Source organism: Pipistrellus kuhlii, unplaced genomic scaffold (genome assembly GCF_014108245.1).
Source record: "Pipistrellus kuhlii isolate mPipKuh1 unplaced genomic scaffold, mPipKuh1.p scaffold_m20_p_3, whole genome shotgun sequence".
In the NCBI taxonomy this organism is placed as follows: Eukaryota; Metazoa; Chordata; class Mammalia; order Chiroptera; family Vespertilionidae; genus Pipistrellus; species Pipistrellus kuhlii.
The window spans coordinates 164966083-164987055 of NW_023425529.1; the positions used below are offsets into that span (position 1 = coordinate 164966083).

The following is a 20973-nucleotide window of genomic DNA, read 5'->3' on the forward strand; positions in this document are numbered from 1 at the left end:
TGGCTGGGTACCCATTCTCGGCGCTGGGCATCGCAGAGTTAGTTCGACAAGGTCATCACCCCCCGGGGGGGCTTGGCATGGTTCCTCCTGCTCCAACCACCAGGTCCCGCTGAAGGACCCTCTTCGTACACCTGCGGCCAACGCCCCTTCTCTGACAGCCCGAGCCCAGAGCCCCGGGGCACTGGGCAGCCGGGTGTCAACCCAGACCGCCTGCCCTGCCCTGGGCAAGTCCCCCTCCTTCGCCGCCGCAGAGCAGGTGCCTACCCGGTTTTCCAGCTCCGCCGGGAACTTGGTCTGGAACTGACAGCGGGTGCCGCTGCTGTAGTCTCGCTGAATGAACACCTTCCCGAACACCGGCGCCTGCTGCGGCCTCATGGCGAGCACAGGACGGGCCGCGCTGTGTGGGTTCCGGGGGGACAGCAACCACGGGTCAGATCCCCGGCCTGGACCCGAGACGCCAGCCCGCCAGCCCCTCAGACCCACCCGCCGCCGCCCTCCGCAGCCCGAGGCCTCCCCCGCCCCGCTCCCCTTCGCCCATGCTGTCCCTGCAGGCCCGGAGCTGCGGCCCCCCGCTCAGGCCCCGCGCCCCCCACAGCCCGATTCGGCCCGGGGAAACACTAACCCGCCTCCTCCGCCCTCCAGCTGCTGTCGCGCCGCCTGGAGCGTCACTTACGGCCTGTCGTAAAAAGCACCTTTTTTTTTTTTTTTTTTTTTCCCCACGCCCCTTCAGCTCGGCCTCCTTCCGCATATCTGGGGCCCGCCCACTTCTCCGGCCGGAAAGCGGCTCTGAGCGGCTGCGCGAGGCGGGGCCAAGAAGGCACCCTGTGGGCGGGGCCCCGGCGGACTCCGCCCCTCCCCGCCCCGCCCCGCCCCGAGGAGCCCAACAGGAAGGGAAAAGCGGGGCGGAACCGGAGGGCGTGGCTGGCCGGAGCGGTGACTACAGTGGAGACGGGAGTGTCCTTTGCAGGAGTTTGAGGTGGGGATTTCCAGGTTGCGTCATTTCCCAGCCTGATCTCCGCGAGGTAATTTCTCACCATTGATGACTGTAAGGGTTTACTTTTCCCTGTGGTTTGAGGGTCGCCGCTTGCACGTGGGACACCACCCAACTCCATCTACACAAAACATAGGGCTCAAATATAGAAATAGCCGGCTGCTGGGGATCAGTTTGACAACAGGGCAGAAAGGAGGACGAAGAAGCTGCCAGGGCGTCACAGTCAAAAGCCTCTCCAACTTCTCTGAGGCGTTGTTCTCCTGCCCCAAAGATTGTCATGCAGTGCCCGAGCCTGCACTCCTCAGCCTACCCGAGAGGACAAGCAGTTCTCCCCTCTCCGGGGCCACCAGCAGCCTCACCTAACTCAGCTTACACTGTCTTACCTCTACCTGGCCTTGTCTGGCTAATACAACTTGTTACCTGGCTATAAAGCAAGTCATGTTCCTGTGCTGAAGAACTGCAAAGAGACTAGTCGTTGCTACACCACTGTCTGATCCTTAGCACCTGTCTGATCTTGCCCTTTATGAATTTTTTAAATACTCACTGTATTTTAAAAACAGCTTTATGGAGGTATAAACAACATAAAGTAAACTGAACTATTTAAATTGGAAAAAATTGTTTCGTTTTGACAGGAAAATAACCATGAAACTATTTCAATCAAGATAGTGAACATTTACCACTTTAAAAAGGTTCCTCCTGCTCTTTTGTAACTCCTTTTTTAAAATAAATAAATAAATATTGTTCATATTATTACAAATGTTCCTCATCCCCCCCCTCCATTGCTCCCCTCCACCAGGTTCCCACCCCACCCTCTGCCCTTTCCCCACCCCACATTGTCCTCATCCATAGGTGCACAGTTTATGTTCAGTCTCTTCCCACACCCCCCACTCCCCTTTTCCCTGAGAATCGTCAGTTCACTCTTCTTCCATACCTCTGATTCTATTATATTCACCAGATAATATTGTTCGTCAGATTTTTTAAAATTCCCTTGGTTTTTAGATTCACTTGTTGATAGTTACGTATTTGTTGTTCATAGTTTTTATCTTTATTTACTTTCTCTTCCAAAAGAACCCCCTTCAGCAATTCGTATAATTCTGGTTTGGCGGTGATGAACTCCTTTAGCTTTTTATTTTTATTTTTTATTTTATTAGGGAAGCTCTTTATCTGGCCTTCGATTCTGAGTGATAGCTTTGTTGGGTAGATTATTTTTGGCTGTAGGTTCTTGCTATTCATCACCTTGAATATTTCTTGCCATTTTCGTCTGGCCTGCATGGTTTCTGTTGATAAATCAGCTGACAATCATTTGGGTGCTCCTTTATAGCTAACTACCTTCTTTGCTCTTGCTGCTTTTAATATTCTCTCTTTGTCTTTTGCTCTTGGAATTTTAATTATGATTTGTCTTGGTGTGGTCTTCTTTGGATTCCTTTTGTTTGGGGTTTTGTGTGCTTCCTGGATTCTTTCACCAGGTGGGGGAAGTTTTCTGTCACTATTTCTTTCAGTATGTTTTCGATATCTTGCTCTCTCTCATCTTCTGGGACCCCCATAATTCTGATGTTGGTTCGCTTGAAGTTGTCCAAGAGGTTTCTTACATTATCTTCAACTTTCTGGATTCTCTTGTCTTCTTGCTTCTGCGGAGGAGTGTCTTCTGGCTCTGTATGTTCCAAATCTTTGACTTGATTCTTGCGATCTTCCATTCTGTTTTTAGGACTCTGTATAGTATTTTTTATTTCAGACAATGTATTCTTTATTTCTTGTTGATTCCTTATTATTTCTTGTTGATCCCTTATTATTTCTAGTTGATCCCTTTTCATATCCTCATAGGTCTTATCGGCCTTTTCTAGGAAATTCTTGAAAAACCTTTTAAGTGTGGTTTTGTACTCTATCCAGTCGCTTTTTGTCCTCCATTTCTTTCGTTTGTGATCTGTTTCCTTGACTCAGCATTTTCAAAGCTTCCCTGAGTTGGTAGCCTTAAAAGTCTCTGTGCTCAGTTTGGGTGGGGTGGAGTTTCAGGATGGAGCCTACAGCCTTGGCTTCCGTCAGCCACACCCTATGAGGCTCCTGAGTCTCAGTGTTTCTCAGGGTCCTTCAGTACTTGCTGCTTTGGTACTTGCTGCAAGCACCTCTGAGAGGAAGGAGCCCTAGAGTTTCGCCTGCTACCAAACAGTCTAGGCTCTCCCCCAATGAGAGACCCTCCCCAGCCCCTTTCCTCAGGCACTGGTCTGGTTTTTGTCACCATACATTAGTTTGCATTTCTGTGAATTTTATATTTAAAAAAAAAAATCATACAGGATGTACTTTGGGTATAGGGTGGTGTTCTGGCTTCTTTCACATAAACTATTTTGAGATTCATCTGTGGTTATCAAGAATTCATTCCTTTTTTGCTGCTGGATAATATTTCATTATATGAGTATTCTACAGTTTGATTATTCATTCATTTGTTGCTTTGGGTTTGGGGTTATCTATATATATTCATTCATTTGAGTTGCTTTGGGTTTGGGGTTATCTATATATATAAAAGGCTAATATGCTAAGTGTCCCACAGTCTGGGTAATGACTTAATGTAGCAACACCTGACTTCCTCTCTGTAGCAACAACTAGTCTCCTTGCAGTTTCTTTAGCACAGGAACACGACTTGCTTTATAGCCAGGTGCAAACTTTTTTTAACCAAATGTCTGTCTGTGAAGTGTTTTCCCTTGCCTCATCTCATTTGATCCCCACAGAAGTCCTGGAGTAGGTAGATAGAAGACTTGGTGGAATTTTATTTTCTTCTCATTAGCTGGAAAACAGACATTTAGAAAGCTTAGAAACTTGACACGACTGAAAAGAAGAAATGGTGGAACTTAAAAATGACTAGGTATTCTCACTGCACAGAATATAGTCAAACACTGCTGCAGTTAAATATTTTACCCTTTGTTCTCCCTGCATGATCTACAGCCTGCTTTGTGCTGATGTTTACTGCTGTGTTGCTGACAATTATCTGACAGAGAAGTTAGGATGCTTGACTGGGCTGGAAAAAGTTTAGCTAAATCAGAAAGCAGGTCTAATTAAGCAAGTTTATTCCATATCTATAAAAGGCTAAGCTGACTCACACATGAGCAATACATATAAAGCTCTTACTGGCACCAATCGCATGCATGTGTTTCCATCTGTCATTGTTGATCGTGAATTTAGTTGACACTTTTATTGCAAAGGGTGTATAGTGACATTAAAATATTTCTTCTAATTAATTTCCTTTTAATGTGCATGAATTTGTGCATTGGGCTAATAGATACAAATAAAGCTGCTATTGGGCATTCATCTACAAGTCTTTGTATGGACATATGTTTTTATTTCTCTTGGGTAAATACCTAGGGATAGAATGGGTCATAGGATAAGTATATGTTTAATGTTTTGGGAAACTGCCAAACTTTTCCACAGCGATTGGCAGTTTTACATTCTCATCAGCAGTGTATGAGAGTTCCAGTTGCTCCACATCTCTATCATCCTTGTAGTTTTACCTTTCACATTCCTATGACTGATGATTTTGAACATCTTTTCATGAACTTACTTGTCATCCATGTATCTTTGGTGAGGTGTCCAAACCTTTTGCCAATTTTTTGTTTGTGTCTGTTTTCCTATTACTGAGTTTTAAGAGTTCTTTATATATTCTAGCAAAAAATCCTGTATATATGATTTGCAAACATTTTTTTTCCTAGTCGATAACTTGTCTTTTTACTTGCTCTTTTTAAAAAATGTTTTCATTCATTTGTTTGAATCCAGTTCCAAACAAGGTTCCAAACATTATAATAGTCTATTTTAAGTTGATAGCAACTTAACTTTGATCATATACAACACTCTACCCTGTTTCTTCTCCCCCCATTGATGTTATACTTTTCATCTATTTTATGTAGCCATTAACAAATTACTGTACCCATAGTTATTTTTTAATTTATTTTTAAATATATTTCTTTATTGATTTCAGAGAAGAAGGGAGAAAGAGAGAGAGAAACATCAGTCATGAGAGAGGATCATTGATTGGCTGCCTCCTACATGCCCTCTACTGGGGATTGAGCCTGCAACCCAGGCATGTGCCCTTGGCTGGACTAGAACCTGGGACCCTTCAGTGCAAAGGCTAAATGCTCTATTCACTGATAGAGCTCCCATAATTATTTTTAATACTTCAGTCCATTAATCTTTATACTCAAGTCAAGTGAGTTACATACCATATTGCAGTGTTAGAGTATTCTGAATTCGATTATATACATTACCAGTGTGTTTTATATTGTAATGTAATTTCAGGTTACTATTAGCATCCTTTTATTTTGGTTTGAAGAGCTCTTTTCACCATTGAAAGATTATTGGAGTGGTGTGGCATTTCCTCTGAAACCACATTAGAAGGGATTCAACAAGACCATTCTGAGAGCTTTCAGGGTGTCCCTTGGAGTTTGAGGAACTCATACTGAAATGTGTCAAGTATGGAGTCTGTGCTTGTAGCTGCCTCCTCCTTATAACCTAGTGAAAAGGCTGCATTGGAAGGGAGCTGTGCTTTCTCTGATGTTGCAGACAAGTACGTTTTTTCTAGGAATCCAGTGATCACACAGAAGGGAGCTGGTCTTGGGGCCTTTTTAAAAAGGTTCCTATGAAAGAGGATTTCTTAGAGGGGCAAGGGGATCCCAATAGACTAGTGGGTGGCCAGGGGAAAGCTGTTAATCTTCAAATGGGGTGAGAGGCCCTGTCTCAGTCGAGGAAGCCCAATTGTCTGTCTGCCCCCAAGAGGGCACTCCCATCTCATACAACCATATCTATGTCTTTGCTCTTTTATTCTAATCTCTTACCTTGGGTTTGACCCTGAAAGAATCAAACATGATGACTGACAATCTGGGGAAGGAGATAGAGTAAGGAAGAGACACTAAGCCAACCACACCTCCTCCCCAAACTTCCTCTCTATTGGTTGAAGAGAGAGGCCTTGGTAAGTTTAAAGGAGTTTGGGGTGCTGATGTTACACTGGAGGCATATTTTAATTACTGAAATGAAACTGTTGATTAAAGGGCTCAGAACATTATGGGAAGTGCTGGAATTTCATTATGGGATAGGAGAGAACAAGTCCAGAGAGCAGGCTTGGAGGGGCAAAGGGAGAAAGATTAAAAGTATTTTTTCTTCTATCCAATAAAACTGTAATGCTTCCAATCACTGATCAATCTAGTTTCTCGTCAACATTTTGACAAATCTTCAGGTATTTTAAGAGCTCACAGACTCGTGCTCCTCCCCACCCTAGTCAGATTAAATATGCTTACTTTTTCATATAATAGAATTTTTGTGTAACAATGTTATACTTCAGCTCATCAACATCCCTCTAATCATACCACGTGTGGCAGCACTGTTGCTTCCTGAGGCTTGGCACCAGACCCTCATTTATACAGCATCCCATGATTGATTCTTACTCAGTTTCATTTCTTTAAAACCTCTCTTAATTTTTTACACGAGCTGCTTTTAAGTTAAGCCTCCCTGTTTTTTATTTGCATATTTTTAAAAACTCAGATGCAGGACGTTATATATTTTTTTCCTGTGAAGTTTTATTCTATAGATCAATAGATTTTGGGTCATGCCTGTTGTGATTCTGTCGTCTGTGGTAATTAGTCATCCTTTCTGGCTTAACATCATTGGCCAATCTTATAAGCAATCTTTCTGTGACTTTGTGGAAGTGACTGAGAGCAGGATCTTGTGGTGATCATGAGAATGGACTCTGGAGGCACATTCCTTAAGTTGAAGGCCTGGCCTTGATACTTTGTAGTTCTATAATACTGAAGGCCCATTGCACAAAGATTCGTGCAATAGGCCTTCCTTCCCCTGGCTGCTGGCACTGTTTTTTCTCTAGCACCTGGGACCCGGGCTGCAGTAGAGCCAAGCCTTCGGCCTTCAGGCTTGGCTTCGGTTGCAGTGGAGCCTTCAGTCTTCAGTCTTCACTCAATGCCTGCGTATGCAAATTAACATTCCATCTTTTGTGGGTTAATTTGCATACTCACTCCTGATTGGCTGGTGGGTGTCACAGAGTTACAGAAATTTGCATATTTCTCTTTTATTAGTGTAGATTATCATATTACTAAACCTCTCTGTGTCTCTGTTTCTTCAGGTGTGAAATAAAAAAAACCTGATAATAACATACTATTATTATTGTACCTACCTGTGTCCTTTAGCTAACAAGCCACCTTGAAACTTAGTGGCTTAAGACAGCAATCATTTATTTAGTTTCTAATTCGTTGGTTAGCAATTTGAGTTATGCTCTATTGGTCAGTTTTTCTGGCCTGAGGTAGCTTCCTTCATTTGTCTGGTTAGCTGTGGGTGAAATAAGCAGCCCTGTTTTTGAGGGTAGGCTAACCATCAGCTGAAACGCATCAGCTCATTCTCTAGCAGGCCAGCCTCAGCTTGTTTGATGGTCTGGAGAGGAAACGCATGCAGGGCATCTTGAGGCTGAGGCTCTCATTTGGTATAGTCACTTCCACTGCTCTATTGGCCAAGGAAAGTCAGAGGACCAGCTCAGATTCCAGGGGTGAGAAAGATGCTCCATTGCTTCTTCATGGGCGGAGCTGCAGAGTCACATGGGGAGAGGTGAAGAATTGGGACCATTTTTGTAATCGATCTTTACATTGCCTCATATGGGGTTATTTGAGAAATGAATATGTTAATATACCTAAGGTGTTTAAATCCTGCCTGGCATAGAGTAGGTGCTATATACTAGAAAACATTAGTTATTATTGATAATATTGACTAATAGGTGAACAGGTCTGGATAGGCTCCATTCTCACCTTTATAAAAATGAATGATTAGTGAAAATAATTAGAGAACTCTTCAAATTGACATCAATATATTGATTAGCATTCATGGATGGCAAAAGGTAAGCCAGCTGTAAATCTGTGTACTCATTTACATAATGAGAGCAGGGACTTTGGAGTTAGACAAACCTGAGATGGAATCTGTAATTTATTACCTTTGTGTCCTTGCACAAGATGTGTCATCTCTCTATCTCAGTTTCCTCATTGCAAATAAATATAATACTGACTGTATTAATTCCCCAGGGTTAGCATAAGAAATTTTCACAAAATGAGTGGACTAATACAACAAAAAATTATTCTTTTATAGTATTGGATGTTAGAAGTCCAAAATCAAAGTGTCGGTAGGGCCATGCTTCCTTTGAAGGCCCTAGGGAAGAATCCTTCCTTACCTTTTCCAGATTCTGTTAATTGCCAGAAATCCTTGTCATTCCAGTCTCCATCTTCACATGAACTTTTCCCCTGTGTCTCCTCCATGCCTTCTAATCTCACTCTTCTTATAGACACCAGTTATGGGATTTAGGGCACACCTTACTCCAGTATGACCTAATTTTAACTTGATTATATCTTCCAAGACCCTGTTTCCAAATAAAGACATATTCTGAAGTTCCTGATGGACATGAATGTTTAGGGACTCTATTTAATCCAGAACACTTACCTTGTGGGGCTTCAATGTAATATTGTGTGCTAAGCACTTAAGTGTTTGGAATATAATAAATACTTAATAAATTGTAGTAATTGTTTTTATTACTACTGTTGTATCATTAGAGATAGAAAATGTTCTGCTAAAATTAACATAATAATACCACTAGCTATAATTATTGAACTATTAGTGTCACAGCTAGACTAAGTAGTGTGTATGTATTATCTCATATAATCCCTACTATGGCTATTAACCTAGTAACCCTGATCAAACAATAATGATAGTATGAATCAAACATAGTCTATGATCCATGAACCCATGCTAGCTCCAGCAGATCATCTTATTCTTTTCTGTGTTTTCAAAAATCCTTTAATATTTTATGGGGCTTAAGTGAAGCTGCTTGCTGGGGCTGATCAACAGCCCCTGAATGTCTGATAAACAGATTTCTCTGACAGTTTCACTGTGAAAGAGAGGGCTAAGGGACTGCCTGGCCAAAGGGACCAGACAGCCTTGATTGCCTGCCTCCTTAGCCTTTTATTGTAATAGCAGTTTGAGATAAAGTTTATCTTTTAGTTACAATTAGTAAGGTAAATAATATTGGGAGGACATGTTTGTAGCATCCTTTCAGAAAGGACACCCAAAGATTTAAGCATGAGGATTCCAATAAATAACTGGGGGTCAGCTCGTGCATAGACTTGTTTGGAAAGGTCAAGGAATAATTAGGGGCACTGCCTTCGGCGCTCCCCTAAGTCAGAATTCCAATAAACAGGGCAGGCGGCCTTCCACACACTTCCCTTTTATCAGAATATCCTTACAAACTTTCTTTTTTTAATTTTTAAAATATATTTTATTGATTTTTTACAGAGAGGAAGGGCGAGGGATAGAAAGTTAGAAACATTGATGAGAGAAAAACATCGATCAGCCGTCCCCTGTACACCCCCCATTGGGGACATACCCGCAACCACGGTACATGCCCATGACCAGAATTGAACCTGGGACCCTTCAGTCCACAGGCCGACGCTTTGTCCATTGAGCCAAACCAGTTTCGGCTCCTTACAAACTTTCCAATCAAGTCTCCTGTGCTCCCCAACAATTACTGATCTATAGTCTGAAAATTTTATTATTTCCTTCTTTTTGAAAATAGTCTTTTTTTTTTAAATGCCAACTATTCTCCACATTTCTGAGAATACTCTGTATATTTTTTAAATAGTTTAAAAAATATATATTTTATTGATTTTGTACAGAAAGGAAGGGAGAGAGATAGAGAGTTAGAAACATCGATGAGGGAGTCATCGATCAGCTGTCTCTTGCACACCCCCTACTGGGGATATGCCTGCAACCAAGATACATGCCCTTGACCGGAATCGAACCCAGGACCTTTCAGTCCCCAAGCCGACACTCTATCCATTGAGCCAAACCGGTTTCTGCTGAAAATAGAGTCTTTTGTGTCAAGTTTCTTTGAACCCTACATATTACCAATTATATTACTCTATGATAACTTTCTCAAGAAGTACTTTTAAAATTAATTAAGTCAACAAACATTTATTGAGCTCTTACTCAAAAGAGCTGGGGATAAAAAGATGAATAAAGCATGAGTAAAGCCCTATCAAAGTTCACATCCTTATGGGGGGCAAGGTGGTGGAAGGAGAGAGGGTATAGCATATAAGTAAGCTTGAAACAGAAGAGGGATCTTAGCAGATGGAGAGATAATTGCACGTTTCAGCCTGTGGCCAGGGAATGATGAGTATACCTGGTGTGATGATTAATTTTGTGTCACCTTGACTGGGCCAATGGATGCCCAGAAAACCAGTTAGACATTATTTCTGGTTATGCCTCAGAGGGTGTGTCTAGAGGAGATTAACATTGGAATTGGTAGACTGGATAAAGCAGATTTCCATCTTGAATATGAATGGGAAATACCCAATTCATTGAGAGCCTAAATAGGACAAAAACTTGGAAGAAGGTGGTATTTTCCTCTTTGCTTAACTGGTTGAGCTGGGACATTGATCTTGATCTGTCCTCAGAACTCCTGGTTCACCGGCTTCAGATTCAGAATGGAATGGATATCACGTGCTCTCTGGATTTTAGACTTCCAAACTATACCACCAGCTTTCTTGGGTTGCTAGTTTGCAGACAGCAGATCCTGAACTTCTCAACCTCCATAATTGTATGAGTCAATATTTTATGTTTGTATGGAAAATAATACAACAAGTAATAAGTAATAATACAAGAATAAACTCTGTTTCATGTACTCACAACTGTAAGCCTACCTATGTATGGAAACTTACCTCTCTCACCTCTCTCACTCTCTCTCTCTAGTCTTATTTTGTATCACTATATCATTTTCAACTTTTGACCAGAGATCCTTTTTTGCCCATTACAAACAGGCCGCAGTTTTTTGTTCTATTTGTGTCCAATTACTTCCTCCCATGTCTTTCATAAGGATTTGAACTGAATTGAAAGATGTACTTATGCTAAAGACATTTTATTTTATTTATTTTTAGAAAATATTTTTTATTGATTTTAGTAAGAAAGGGAGAGGGAGAAATAGAAACATCAATGATGCGAGAGCATCATTAATCGACTGCCTTCTGCACACCCCACACTGAGGATTGAGACCACAACCCACACTTGTGCCCTGACCAAGAATTGAACTGTGACCTCCAGGTTCACAGGTTGCTTCTCAATTACTGAGCCATGTCTGCTGGGCATATTGAAGTCATCTTACACTGTCTTCTTGGCCATGCTTATGTTGTTTACCAAGCCCCATCTCATCCACCAGTAATATTGCTTTTGGTTGTTGTCTCCTTCTAAAGCAGAGGTAGATGGGCAGGTCAGATCCATTTTCCATTTTCTTAGTTTCTATTTCTTGTTTCTTGGTTGCACTTGCATAATGGACAATAGTCTTAAAAATTTAAAACTGTGTCTTTGTTTTCATGTATTTGTTGATAATTTAAAGAGAATTTCTATTTCAGGAGCTTGTAAGTCTTTATTGCATTTTGTGATAGCGTTATTAACATACCTGAGTCGACAGCATCTGTTCCTTCCCATTTAAAGCCCACCATCCAAAGCAACATGTGTCCCAGTTTTAGGAAGCAGGCTGAACAGATGCCTAACAGTTGTACTGAACACTTTCTTCATGGAAGAGTTGTTCTTGCCTGCATTTAAAAAAGTTTTTTTTGTGTGTGTTAATCCTCACCAGAGGATAATTTTTCCATTACTTTTCAGAAAGAGTAGAAGTGAGAATAGGAGGGAAGGAGAGAGGGAGAGAGGGAGAGAGGGAGATGGAAAGAGGGACAGGGATAGGGATAGGGATAGGGATAGGGATAGGGATAGGGATAGGGATAGGGATAGAGAGGGAGAGAGAGAGAGAAAGAGAGAGAGAGAGAGAGAGAGAGAGAGAGAGAGAGAGACAGAGAGAGAGAGAGAGAGATAGAGAAAGAGAGAAAAGAAAGAGAAAGAGAGAAAAGAAAGAGGCAGGGAGCAAGCCCATAACCCAGGTATATACTCTTGACCTGGAATGGAACCCTCGACCCTCTGGTGTGCAGGCCAGCACTCTAACCATTGAGAGAGACAAAGTACTTTTACCCACCCCTTGGGTATATATGCTAGAACTTTTATACTGAGATAGGACTGTTCTATACATTACTCTTCCCTTCTCCTCCTATTGGCCACCCTTCCATTGTGCTCCCTTCAGGGGGTATGCTTTGTGATTTATTTTCCTCTTCAAAGTTGCCCTTGTTCATTTTAACCAGATGTTGACTATTTTTAAAATATGGTCAAGAGAACAAGAAGACAGATTGGGAGAAAATATTTGCAAAATACACATCTCATAAAGGACTGTTATCCAAAATACACAAAGAACTCTTAAAACTCCACAGTAAGAAAACGGACAAAAGATCTGATAGATACGTCTCGAAAGAAGACATACAGATGGCCAGTGAGCATATGAAAAGATGTTCAGCAGCATATATCATTAGGGAATTGTGAATTAAAATGAGATACCATTATATCCCTAAGAATGGCCCAAATCCAAACACTGACAACACCAAATGCTGGTGAGGATATGGAGCAACAGGATTCTCACTCATTGCTGGTGGGAATGCAAAATGATATGGCCACCTTTGAAGACAGTTTAGAAGTTTCCTACCAAACTGAACACACTCTTACCATATGATCCAGCAGTCACACTCCTTGATATTTACCCAAGTGAACTGAAAAACTTATGTTTGTACAAAAACCTGCACATGGATATTTACAGCAGCTTTATTCATAATTGCCAAAATTTGAAAGCAACTAAGATGTCCTTCAGTAGGCCAGTGGATAAGTAAACTGTGCTATATCCAGACAATGGAATAATATTCAGAGCTAAAAAGAAATGAGCTATCAAGCTATGAAAAGACATTGAGGAAACTTCAATGCCCATTACTAAGTGAAAACAAAAACAAAAACAAACAACCCTTAAGAAAAGGATACATACTATATGAATCCAACTATGTGACATTCTGGAAAAGTTGAACTATGGGAACAGTAAAAATATCAGGGATGAATAGGCAGAGCACAGAGGATTTTTAGGACATTCATTGTACAACACCAGAAATGAAAACCAATGTCATCTAGGGACTTTTGGTAATAATGATGTGTCCATATAGGTTCATTATTTGCAACAAATTGATCATTCTGGTACAGATGTTGATAGGAGGATGTGCTTGTGTGGGGACAGAGGACAGGGAGGAACTCCGTATTTTCTGTTTACTTTTGCTATGAACCTAAAACTACTCTAAAATTAGAAAGTTTATTGATTTAAAAAGAAAGAAAAAAGAAAAAAGAAAAAAAACCCCACCATGGTTAAGTGTGAATTGTGGGTAGAAATTGTCATTTGCTTCAGGATTTGTGCCTCTTCCTTCCACTCCACATCCCCATGGATGACATTCCCAGCCATTTCTTCTATTTCACCTCTGGCTTCTGTTTTCTTATTTTTCTTACTTTCTTTTACTGTATTAGAGACAATGGAATATCAATTTCCTATAATGATGTGTTTCTGCCAACATCCAATTTCCATTGAAAATACTCTCTTACTGTTTTGATGCCCAATGAACTTTAACTCCCTCCCCAGATCTCTGAAAGCATAGGCTTCCCGGTTCTCACCCGTCACTGGTTTAATTCCATTTAATTGGGTCTGTCCGTTATATATTGCCATATGGCTTCAATATGTATGTTCTCAGTGTCTCCTAATATGTTATCTCCTAGACCCAGAGCATTTATAAAGATGTCTCAAAAGGAATTTAATTAAAAACAGATGGATCCTTTTTGAACTGCTTCCTTATCAATTAACAATACCAGCTGTCTCACTAATGCAATCCCAGAAGAGAGAGAAACCATCTAATCAAACTCCCTCCTTTTGTAGATGAAAAAACAGGGGCCAGAGGTGCTTCTGTGACTTTGCAAAGGTCACACAACTAGCTAGTGACAAAATCGTGATTTGAGTACTGGTCTCAGTTCAGCTTAGAATGCTCTCCTCTTACAGTTGATGTGTGTTTGCAGGGACCCCATTGTCCAATGCTCCCCTCCTAGGATGCTCCAGCCACTGAATGTTTGCATAAAGGAAAGTTCATTCATTTCCTGCTGGGTTTCTCCTCCCTCTTCCTCCTCCTTCATCTCTCCATTCTTCTTATGTCAGATAGATAAGACTTGAATACATTTTTCGAGAACTCATATCCTATCCTTAAAAAAATAAAATAATAATAATTGGGAACACTTAAGAGGTCATTGAGTCTCACTCTGTGGTTTTGTTAATGGGAAAACAGGCCCAGATATCTGAATGAACTTATCCCAAGTCATAGAGAAAGAGGTAAATCTGAAATTAGAACTCATCTTTGCAGACTCCCAATGGACCAGATCCTGACAGTGTTCTAGCGCAGCCCAATCTTGCAGAAACCCCTTAATTTAGCAAGTTGTGGTGGGAGTAGGATTGGGAGCATCAAGGAGGGGACACAGGGACGATTTGAAAATACACCACTAATTAACTTTGTGTGAAGAGGATCCAATGCTTCTAAAAACATGTCCCTGGGTCAGAGATAGCACTGTTGCCCTTGACTGCTCAGAAGATGAAAAGCAGAAGTTTATATTGGCACAGTCATCTTCAGTCCACAAAAGAAGGAAAAATGTCTTTTGTGTGTGTGTGTGTGTGTGTGTGTGTGCAAAGACTATACAGATTATCAATTTCATTGTGTTTTCCTAGGAATTTGGACAGTGAAAATAGATTGGCCTTTACTCACACATTATTTCTCAGTTTATTTTGCTGATAAATATATTATCATGTTCAGGCTAATTAACCTTTGACCTCCAGAATCCTGCCTTCAGTAGACACAAGCAAGGTCAAAGGTTATTTTGTTCAATGAAAAATTAAGCTGGTTGTTATTCCATCAACTCAGCTGCTTCAAAATGTGTTATTTTATTCCCTTTCCCATATCTATTTTTAGAGGCTTTCTTTTTAAAATCAAAACTCATCATATTTTTATAAAGACAATGTTAATTATTTGTGAATTATAGCATTCTTTGATAGTAAATTTCAACACAAATTAAGCCTTTGGGTTTAAAAATAGCATTTCTTAGAAACTTTATTGCATTTAAAACACAGGGGATATTTGGGACCTTCAAAAGCATTAAAAATAATTAATATTAAATGTGAAGGCTTAGATTTTATTTCCTAATTACCTTGATTTTAGCCTAAATCAAGTAGAAACTCAGTGCCTTGAGTGTACTGAATTGTCTCCCCCCCCCAAATTCATATGTTGAAATCTTAATCCCCACTGCCTTAGATGCAACTTGGAAATTGGGTCTTTAAAGTAATAATTAAGTTAAATTAAGTTAAAATGAGGTCCAATATGACTGGTGGGTGTTCTTCCAAGAAGAGGAGAATAGGACACAGCCACACACAGAGGAAGATGTAGCAAGAAGTGGCCATTTTATAAGCCAAGGAGAGAGGTCTCATCGGAAACTGGCCTTGCCAACTCCTTGATCTTCTAGCTTGTAGGACTAGGAGAGGATACAATACATTTCTTTGTTTAAGCTGTCCAGTTTGTGGCACCTTGTCTACTCTAGCAAACTAGCACAAAAGGCTTTCTTTCTCTCCCAGGAAGAGTAGGACATGCAGCTTCTCACTCACCTGGTAGGACTGTAAGAGGGGCCAGTGTGATAATGTGTGTGACTTGGATTAGAAAGCTATACATCACTGTCTAGCTGTGTGACCCTGGGCAAGTCTCTGTTGCCTCTGGGAATCAGTCTCTTATCTTAGAGAATCCCTTGATACCCTGCTACAGTGGCCTCCAGCTGCTCTTAGTGCATCCCCTCCAGCTGGGTTCCAAGGACACTAGACAAAAATAGATTTTCAGGCTCACTTACAGTACCGCTGAACCAAAATCTCTCTAAGTGGTGCACAGAAATGTTTATTTTTAACAAACTTTTCAGCAGATTCCAATGGGAAGCCAATTTTGGAAACCACTAGATTAGATAATCTCTAAACTTTCTGTTTGATCTAGCAAAAGGTTTTGATTCCCATCCTTCAACAGGGAGGCTGGAGCTTGGAAGAAAATGGGGAATAGAGCCAGAACCGGTTTGGCTCAGTGGATAGAGTGTCGGCCTGCGGACTGAAGGGTCCCAGGTTCAATTCCGGTCAGGGGCATGTAACTTGGTTGCGGGCACATCCCCAGTAGGGGGTGTGCAGGAGGCAGCTGGTCGATGTTTCTCTCTCATCGATGTTTCTAGCTCTCTATCCCTTTCCCTTCCTCTCTGTAAAAAATCAATAAAATATATTAAAAAAAAAACAACCAAATACCTTGAGCAAAATAGAGAATAGCTTTATTAAAAAAAAGAAAAAAAAGAAAATGGGGAATAGAATCTTATCATCTCCATCATACACTGATGTTGGCTCCATTTATTATTATTACTATTATTATTATTATTATTATTATTATTATTATTTTTGCCTGCACGTGCCCTTGCCTGTCTTTGGAAGTTTTAAAGCTTCCCAGGACAGACTGGGTTGTGAGGGGAGCTGGTGGCAGACTGTTGATGGTGCCCAGCGTGGGCTTGGCTTAGGGGTTAGGTACAGATCAGGACCAAATGTGATGAAGGAAGGAAGGCATTGTGAGGCCCACAGCCCTGGTGGCACTTAGCCTCATGGACTGAATTCTATTCCCACCTTTGTAATGTTCTAGTTATGTGGCCTTGGCCAGGATAGGCTGAGCTTCTGTTTATGTACTTGCAAAATTCATTTATTTTTTCTGCTCTGCCTATTGGGATGATCAACTGAGATGATGATTATAAAAATGTCTTGAAAAAAAATAAAGAAATCCTTTATACTAGTTTCTGGTTCTATAGTTAGTAAATAATAGCAATAGCAATGTACCAGGGCTAGACAGGGCTGAAGTCAGGATTTGGCTGAGACAAACACAGGTCTTTGGAAAGCTAGAAAGATGAACTGGTTAATTGTAACCACATTTTCTGATACATATATATTTCATTAAACTATGCAGCTTTGGTCAATGCCAAGCCAAGACTTGTGATAAAACAAAACGACTTTGAATCTGACACAGGGCAAATGGGTTACTATTTCAGATACTGGTTCGAAGGCTCCAGGCCATAACTGTGGCAGAGTTAGAATGTCCATCCAGATCTGACTCTGTAATTCGAGGCTCCTACCCATATCACGTGGCCTGTCTTTGAGGTAAATATTGTGCCACTGGCAGGGGTCCCCCTCCCCAGTCATACCCTCAGAAGGGCAAGTTCCAAACAGAACTTCACAAGAGCCACCACTCGTGTTAGATCTTTGAACACCCACTGCCTGACGTGTGGAACACCCATCCTGGTTTCTCTGCATACCTCAGGCATGTGTGGATTTGCACATCTGATTTTCATAACGCTTCTCAGCCTCACAGTACTTACAGATGCTAACTGGTGAAGCCCCAGAGCTCTTCAGTGAGGCTGGCGATTCTAATTTCAATTTTATGAAAAGGGCAGTTGAGAAATTATGGGACTTCTGCCAAGCTTCTGTTAAAAGGGAGACCCAATTCTGGAATAATGATTATGTGAGCTCAGACTAATATGTATCATACATATCACCTAATCCCTTCGTCACCTCTCAGGTGCCTTTGGATTGGTCAGAGAGATCAGTCGAAGTAGTCGGTTTATGCATTTTATATTATTATTTTGTCTTTCTGTGTGTGTGTGTGTGTGTGTGTGTGTGTGTGTGTGCACATGTGTGTATGTAGATATACAGGGTGGGGCAAATAGATTTACAGTTGTGAGCATTCGAAACACAGAGTTTATTCTTGTATTATTATTTACTATTTATTGTATTATTATTATTATTTTTTAGAAAGACTTAAATGATTTCTTCAGAGTATTTTTTTCTTTATTGATTAAGGCAGTACTAGTACATATATGCCCTTATCCCTCCATTGCCCCCTCACCTCCCCTCACGACCCCCCCCCAACCCGCCTACTCATGACCTCACACACCCTTTTTTTTTCATGACATGACATTTTCAAGAATCCAGTTCAAGTATTTTATAGAATACATTTTAGATTTGTTTGTCTTTTCATGGTATTTAAACCTGTTCCCCTATTCTTTGCACTTCCTATAAAATGGGAATTAGGACCAAGATTTGATTGGGTCCGGGTTAAACATTTTTGCAGGAATAAATTATGGTGCTCATTTGGTGACATACAGTAGCAGGTTGTCCCCTAGTAGTGATGTTGTGCATGATCACTTGGTTAAAGTGGTGCCTGAGAGATGTTGCAATTGTGAGGTACATTGCCACCCTTGCAACCTGAGGGGTGATACTTTGGCATCTTGTGCATCTCCTGCTCCCAACAGCATTTTACCAAATGGCTTTAGCATCTTTTGATGAGTCTTGCCTGACTCAGTGATTACTTTGGATGTTGCAGAGTGGTGATTTTCTAAATATGTTTCTTCATTATTATCTGACCTTCTATAAAGAAGAGCTTTCCTCTGAGGCCACCCTACCCCCTCTTCTCTCTCTCTCTTCAGGAATCACTGTGGACACATGCATTTTATTTATTTAATGTGTTACAATAAATTACAGTCGCTATTGATGCTTAAACTTATCTAAATTTAGGCAGTGGGAGTGCCTCCAGGTTGACCCCTGTGTCCTGATCTGACTTGAATGGTCTTAGAGTGCTTTCCTTGCTTTCTGGTACACCTTGATGTCTCTCTTATTCTTTTCTTGCCCTCGACCTGAAATCAGCCATTTCTCAGAGAGCCCTGATTTCTGACTTAACACTACTGGACTCTACACCTAAAAGTGGTTAGAATGGTAAATTTCATGCTATGTGTTATTTTACCACAGTTAAAATAAAAAACAACCAATATTCAGGTGCTGGGTAGGTATATTAATCATTACCATTGGAGTTTCTAGAGCCTTTCAGTGGACAAAGCTAGGAAAATATTTCTGAATATAAGTTTATTTTGATATTTCCCAATCTAATCTAACTGTAGATTTTCTATATGGAGAAAAAATATATAGTTTTTCCTTCACTTATTTTATGTAGGTATCTCTGCTCTTTTTCTGAAAAATAACTTTTTTTTAGAAAAGTTATAAAATAACTTATTTTTAAAATAACTTATTTTCTTTATCTTGTAATATACATAAAATAGTTTCATGTCTCTTTAGTATAAAGAGACATGAAAGTAATAATTTTTCATGATTATAATCACAATATTGCCATCACTTTATCAAATGAAGTTTAATATTTTCTTGCAAGACTTTTTATCCTCAGAATATAGTTGTTCAAAAAGGATTGAGCCATTAAAGATGTGCAGAGTAAGATATTCAGATGTTACTCAAAATAATAAAGTCTGTTATAAGACTATGATGTTAATTTCATAACCAGTTAGATAAATTTGGTTTTGTTCCATTTAATATTATAGGCCTTTTTCCCCTTTTTGATTTAACTTTAGCTTTTGAATATGTAAACTATTTCTAAAGTTTAAAGCTCAAAATAATATAAAATTTATTCTTGGAAAATCCTTACTCCCATTTTTACCCCCCCATTCCACATTGCATCTCCTGGCCCCCAAGAGGCAGTCATTTTCATTTGTTTTGATTTATATTTACTTCGCTTTTTCTTGAAACAACAACAAAAATATGTATATGTCCCCTTTTCTTTCACAAAAAGAGGAATACTATACTCTCCCCCCATTTTTTTTTCTTTCAGAAAAGGACGTGTACTTTATGTACTAAGTATACCATTTACATTATTGTTTTTTTTCTCTTAATAATGACCTTGGAAATAATTCCATATCTATTAATTAGAGATCTACATTTCTTTAAGGTTGCATAAAACTACACTCAGTAAATGTACCATAGTTTATTTAACCAATCTCCTTTAAAAAAAAAAAAAAAAAAAAAAAAAAAAAATATATATATATATATATATATATATATATATATATATATATATATATATATATTGATTTCAGAAAGGAAGGGAGAGGGAGAAAGAGAGGGAAACAATGAGACAGAATTATTGATCATCCCCCTCCTACATGCTCCCACTCCCCCCGGGGACCAAGCCCGCAACCCTGGGTATGTGCCCCTGGCTGGAATTGAACCCGGGACCCTTCAATCTACAGGACAATGCTCTATCCACTGAGCCAAATTGGCTAGGGCTAACCAATATTCTTTTGATGGATTTCAATTGTTTTCAGCCTTTTGCTATTATGGATAATTTCATAGGGACTAAAAGCATAGATATATTTGTTAAGCTGTATTTTCAGGGTAGATACTCGGCACCCCAATTTTCCTTCTCAAAGCCTTTTAAAAAATGGTTTTATTGATTTTTTAGAGAGAGAGGAAGGGGGAGTGAGAGAGATAGAAACATCAGTAATAGAGACACATCAATCAGCTGCCTCCTGCACACCCCATACTAGGGATCAAGCTTGCAACCTAAGTATATGCCCTGACTGGGAATCAAACACTGATCTCTGGGTTCATAGGTCAACATTCAACCAGTGAGCCACACCAGCCAGGCTCTTCTCAAAGCCTTTTGCCACCCTTTAGCTAATACCTGTTTCCTCCTTCAAGTACCTAGTGTCTCAAAATCAAAGCACAAAGTAATATGGGATATAATAAGTAAGAGGGTTTTGGATAATTGTCAGTGAACATAGTAATTGAACAAAGAATTTTTAATGTTAAACCCTGCATAAAAAGATCACACTATCCAACCCTAACACTTGTAGACCTCATAAATTTGTACTTACGGTTGGCCAGGGTGTGAGAAAGCTTGGCTTCCTCTATCACTGGGGGCAACCCTAGCCTCCTGCTCATTCCAACTCCATGGCTGCCGCCATATCTGTTTGGATTTATGTATCTTCTATCATTGAAACTTTGTAGCCTTGAGTGGAGGCCTAGGCTGGCAAGGGCAGGTGGAAAGCTTGGCTTCCTCCATTGCTGGGGAAACATAAGCCTCCCTTCTGCTCTCTGTGGCTATAGCCATCTTTGTTTGGTT

The 20973-nt window shown here is 40.3% G+C and overlaps 1 protein-coding gene and 1 long non-coding RNA gene across 5 annotated transcripts in view; one reads left to right on the forward strand and one right to left on the reverse strand.

The window, feature by feature from the left end:
* Positions 1 to 785, reverse strand: part of GOLGA7 (golgin A7) — an 18681-nt gene extending 17896 nt beyond the window's left edge. For 2 of the 4 annotated variants that reach the window (XR_006742996.1, XM_036456613.1), the window contains exon 1: positions 265 to 502. Coding sequence is in view for 3 of the 4 variants with exons in the window: in XM_036456613.1 (XP_036312506.1) it covers positions 265 to 375 (111 nt within the window). In the remaining variant the exon portion in view is untranslated. Of the gene's footprint in view, positions 1 to 264; positions 503 to 534 lie in introns of those variants that run through there. The other 2 variants (XM_036456611.2, XM_036456612.2) reach the window with 2 other exon arrangements.
* The window catches only part of LOC123653282, a 27630-nt gene continuing 7378 nt past the window's right edge, over positions 722 to 20973 (forward strand). Inside the window, exon 1 of the long non-coding RNA XR_006742997.1 lies at positions 722 to 1022. This is a non-coding gene — a long non-coding RNA (uncharacterized LOC123653282). The remainder of the gene's footprint in view (positions 1023 to 20973) is intronic.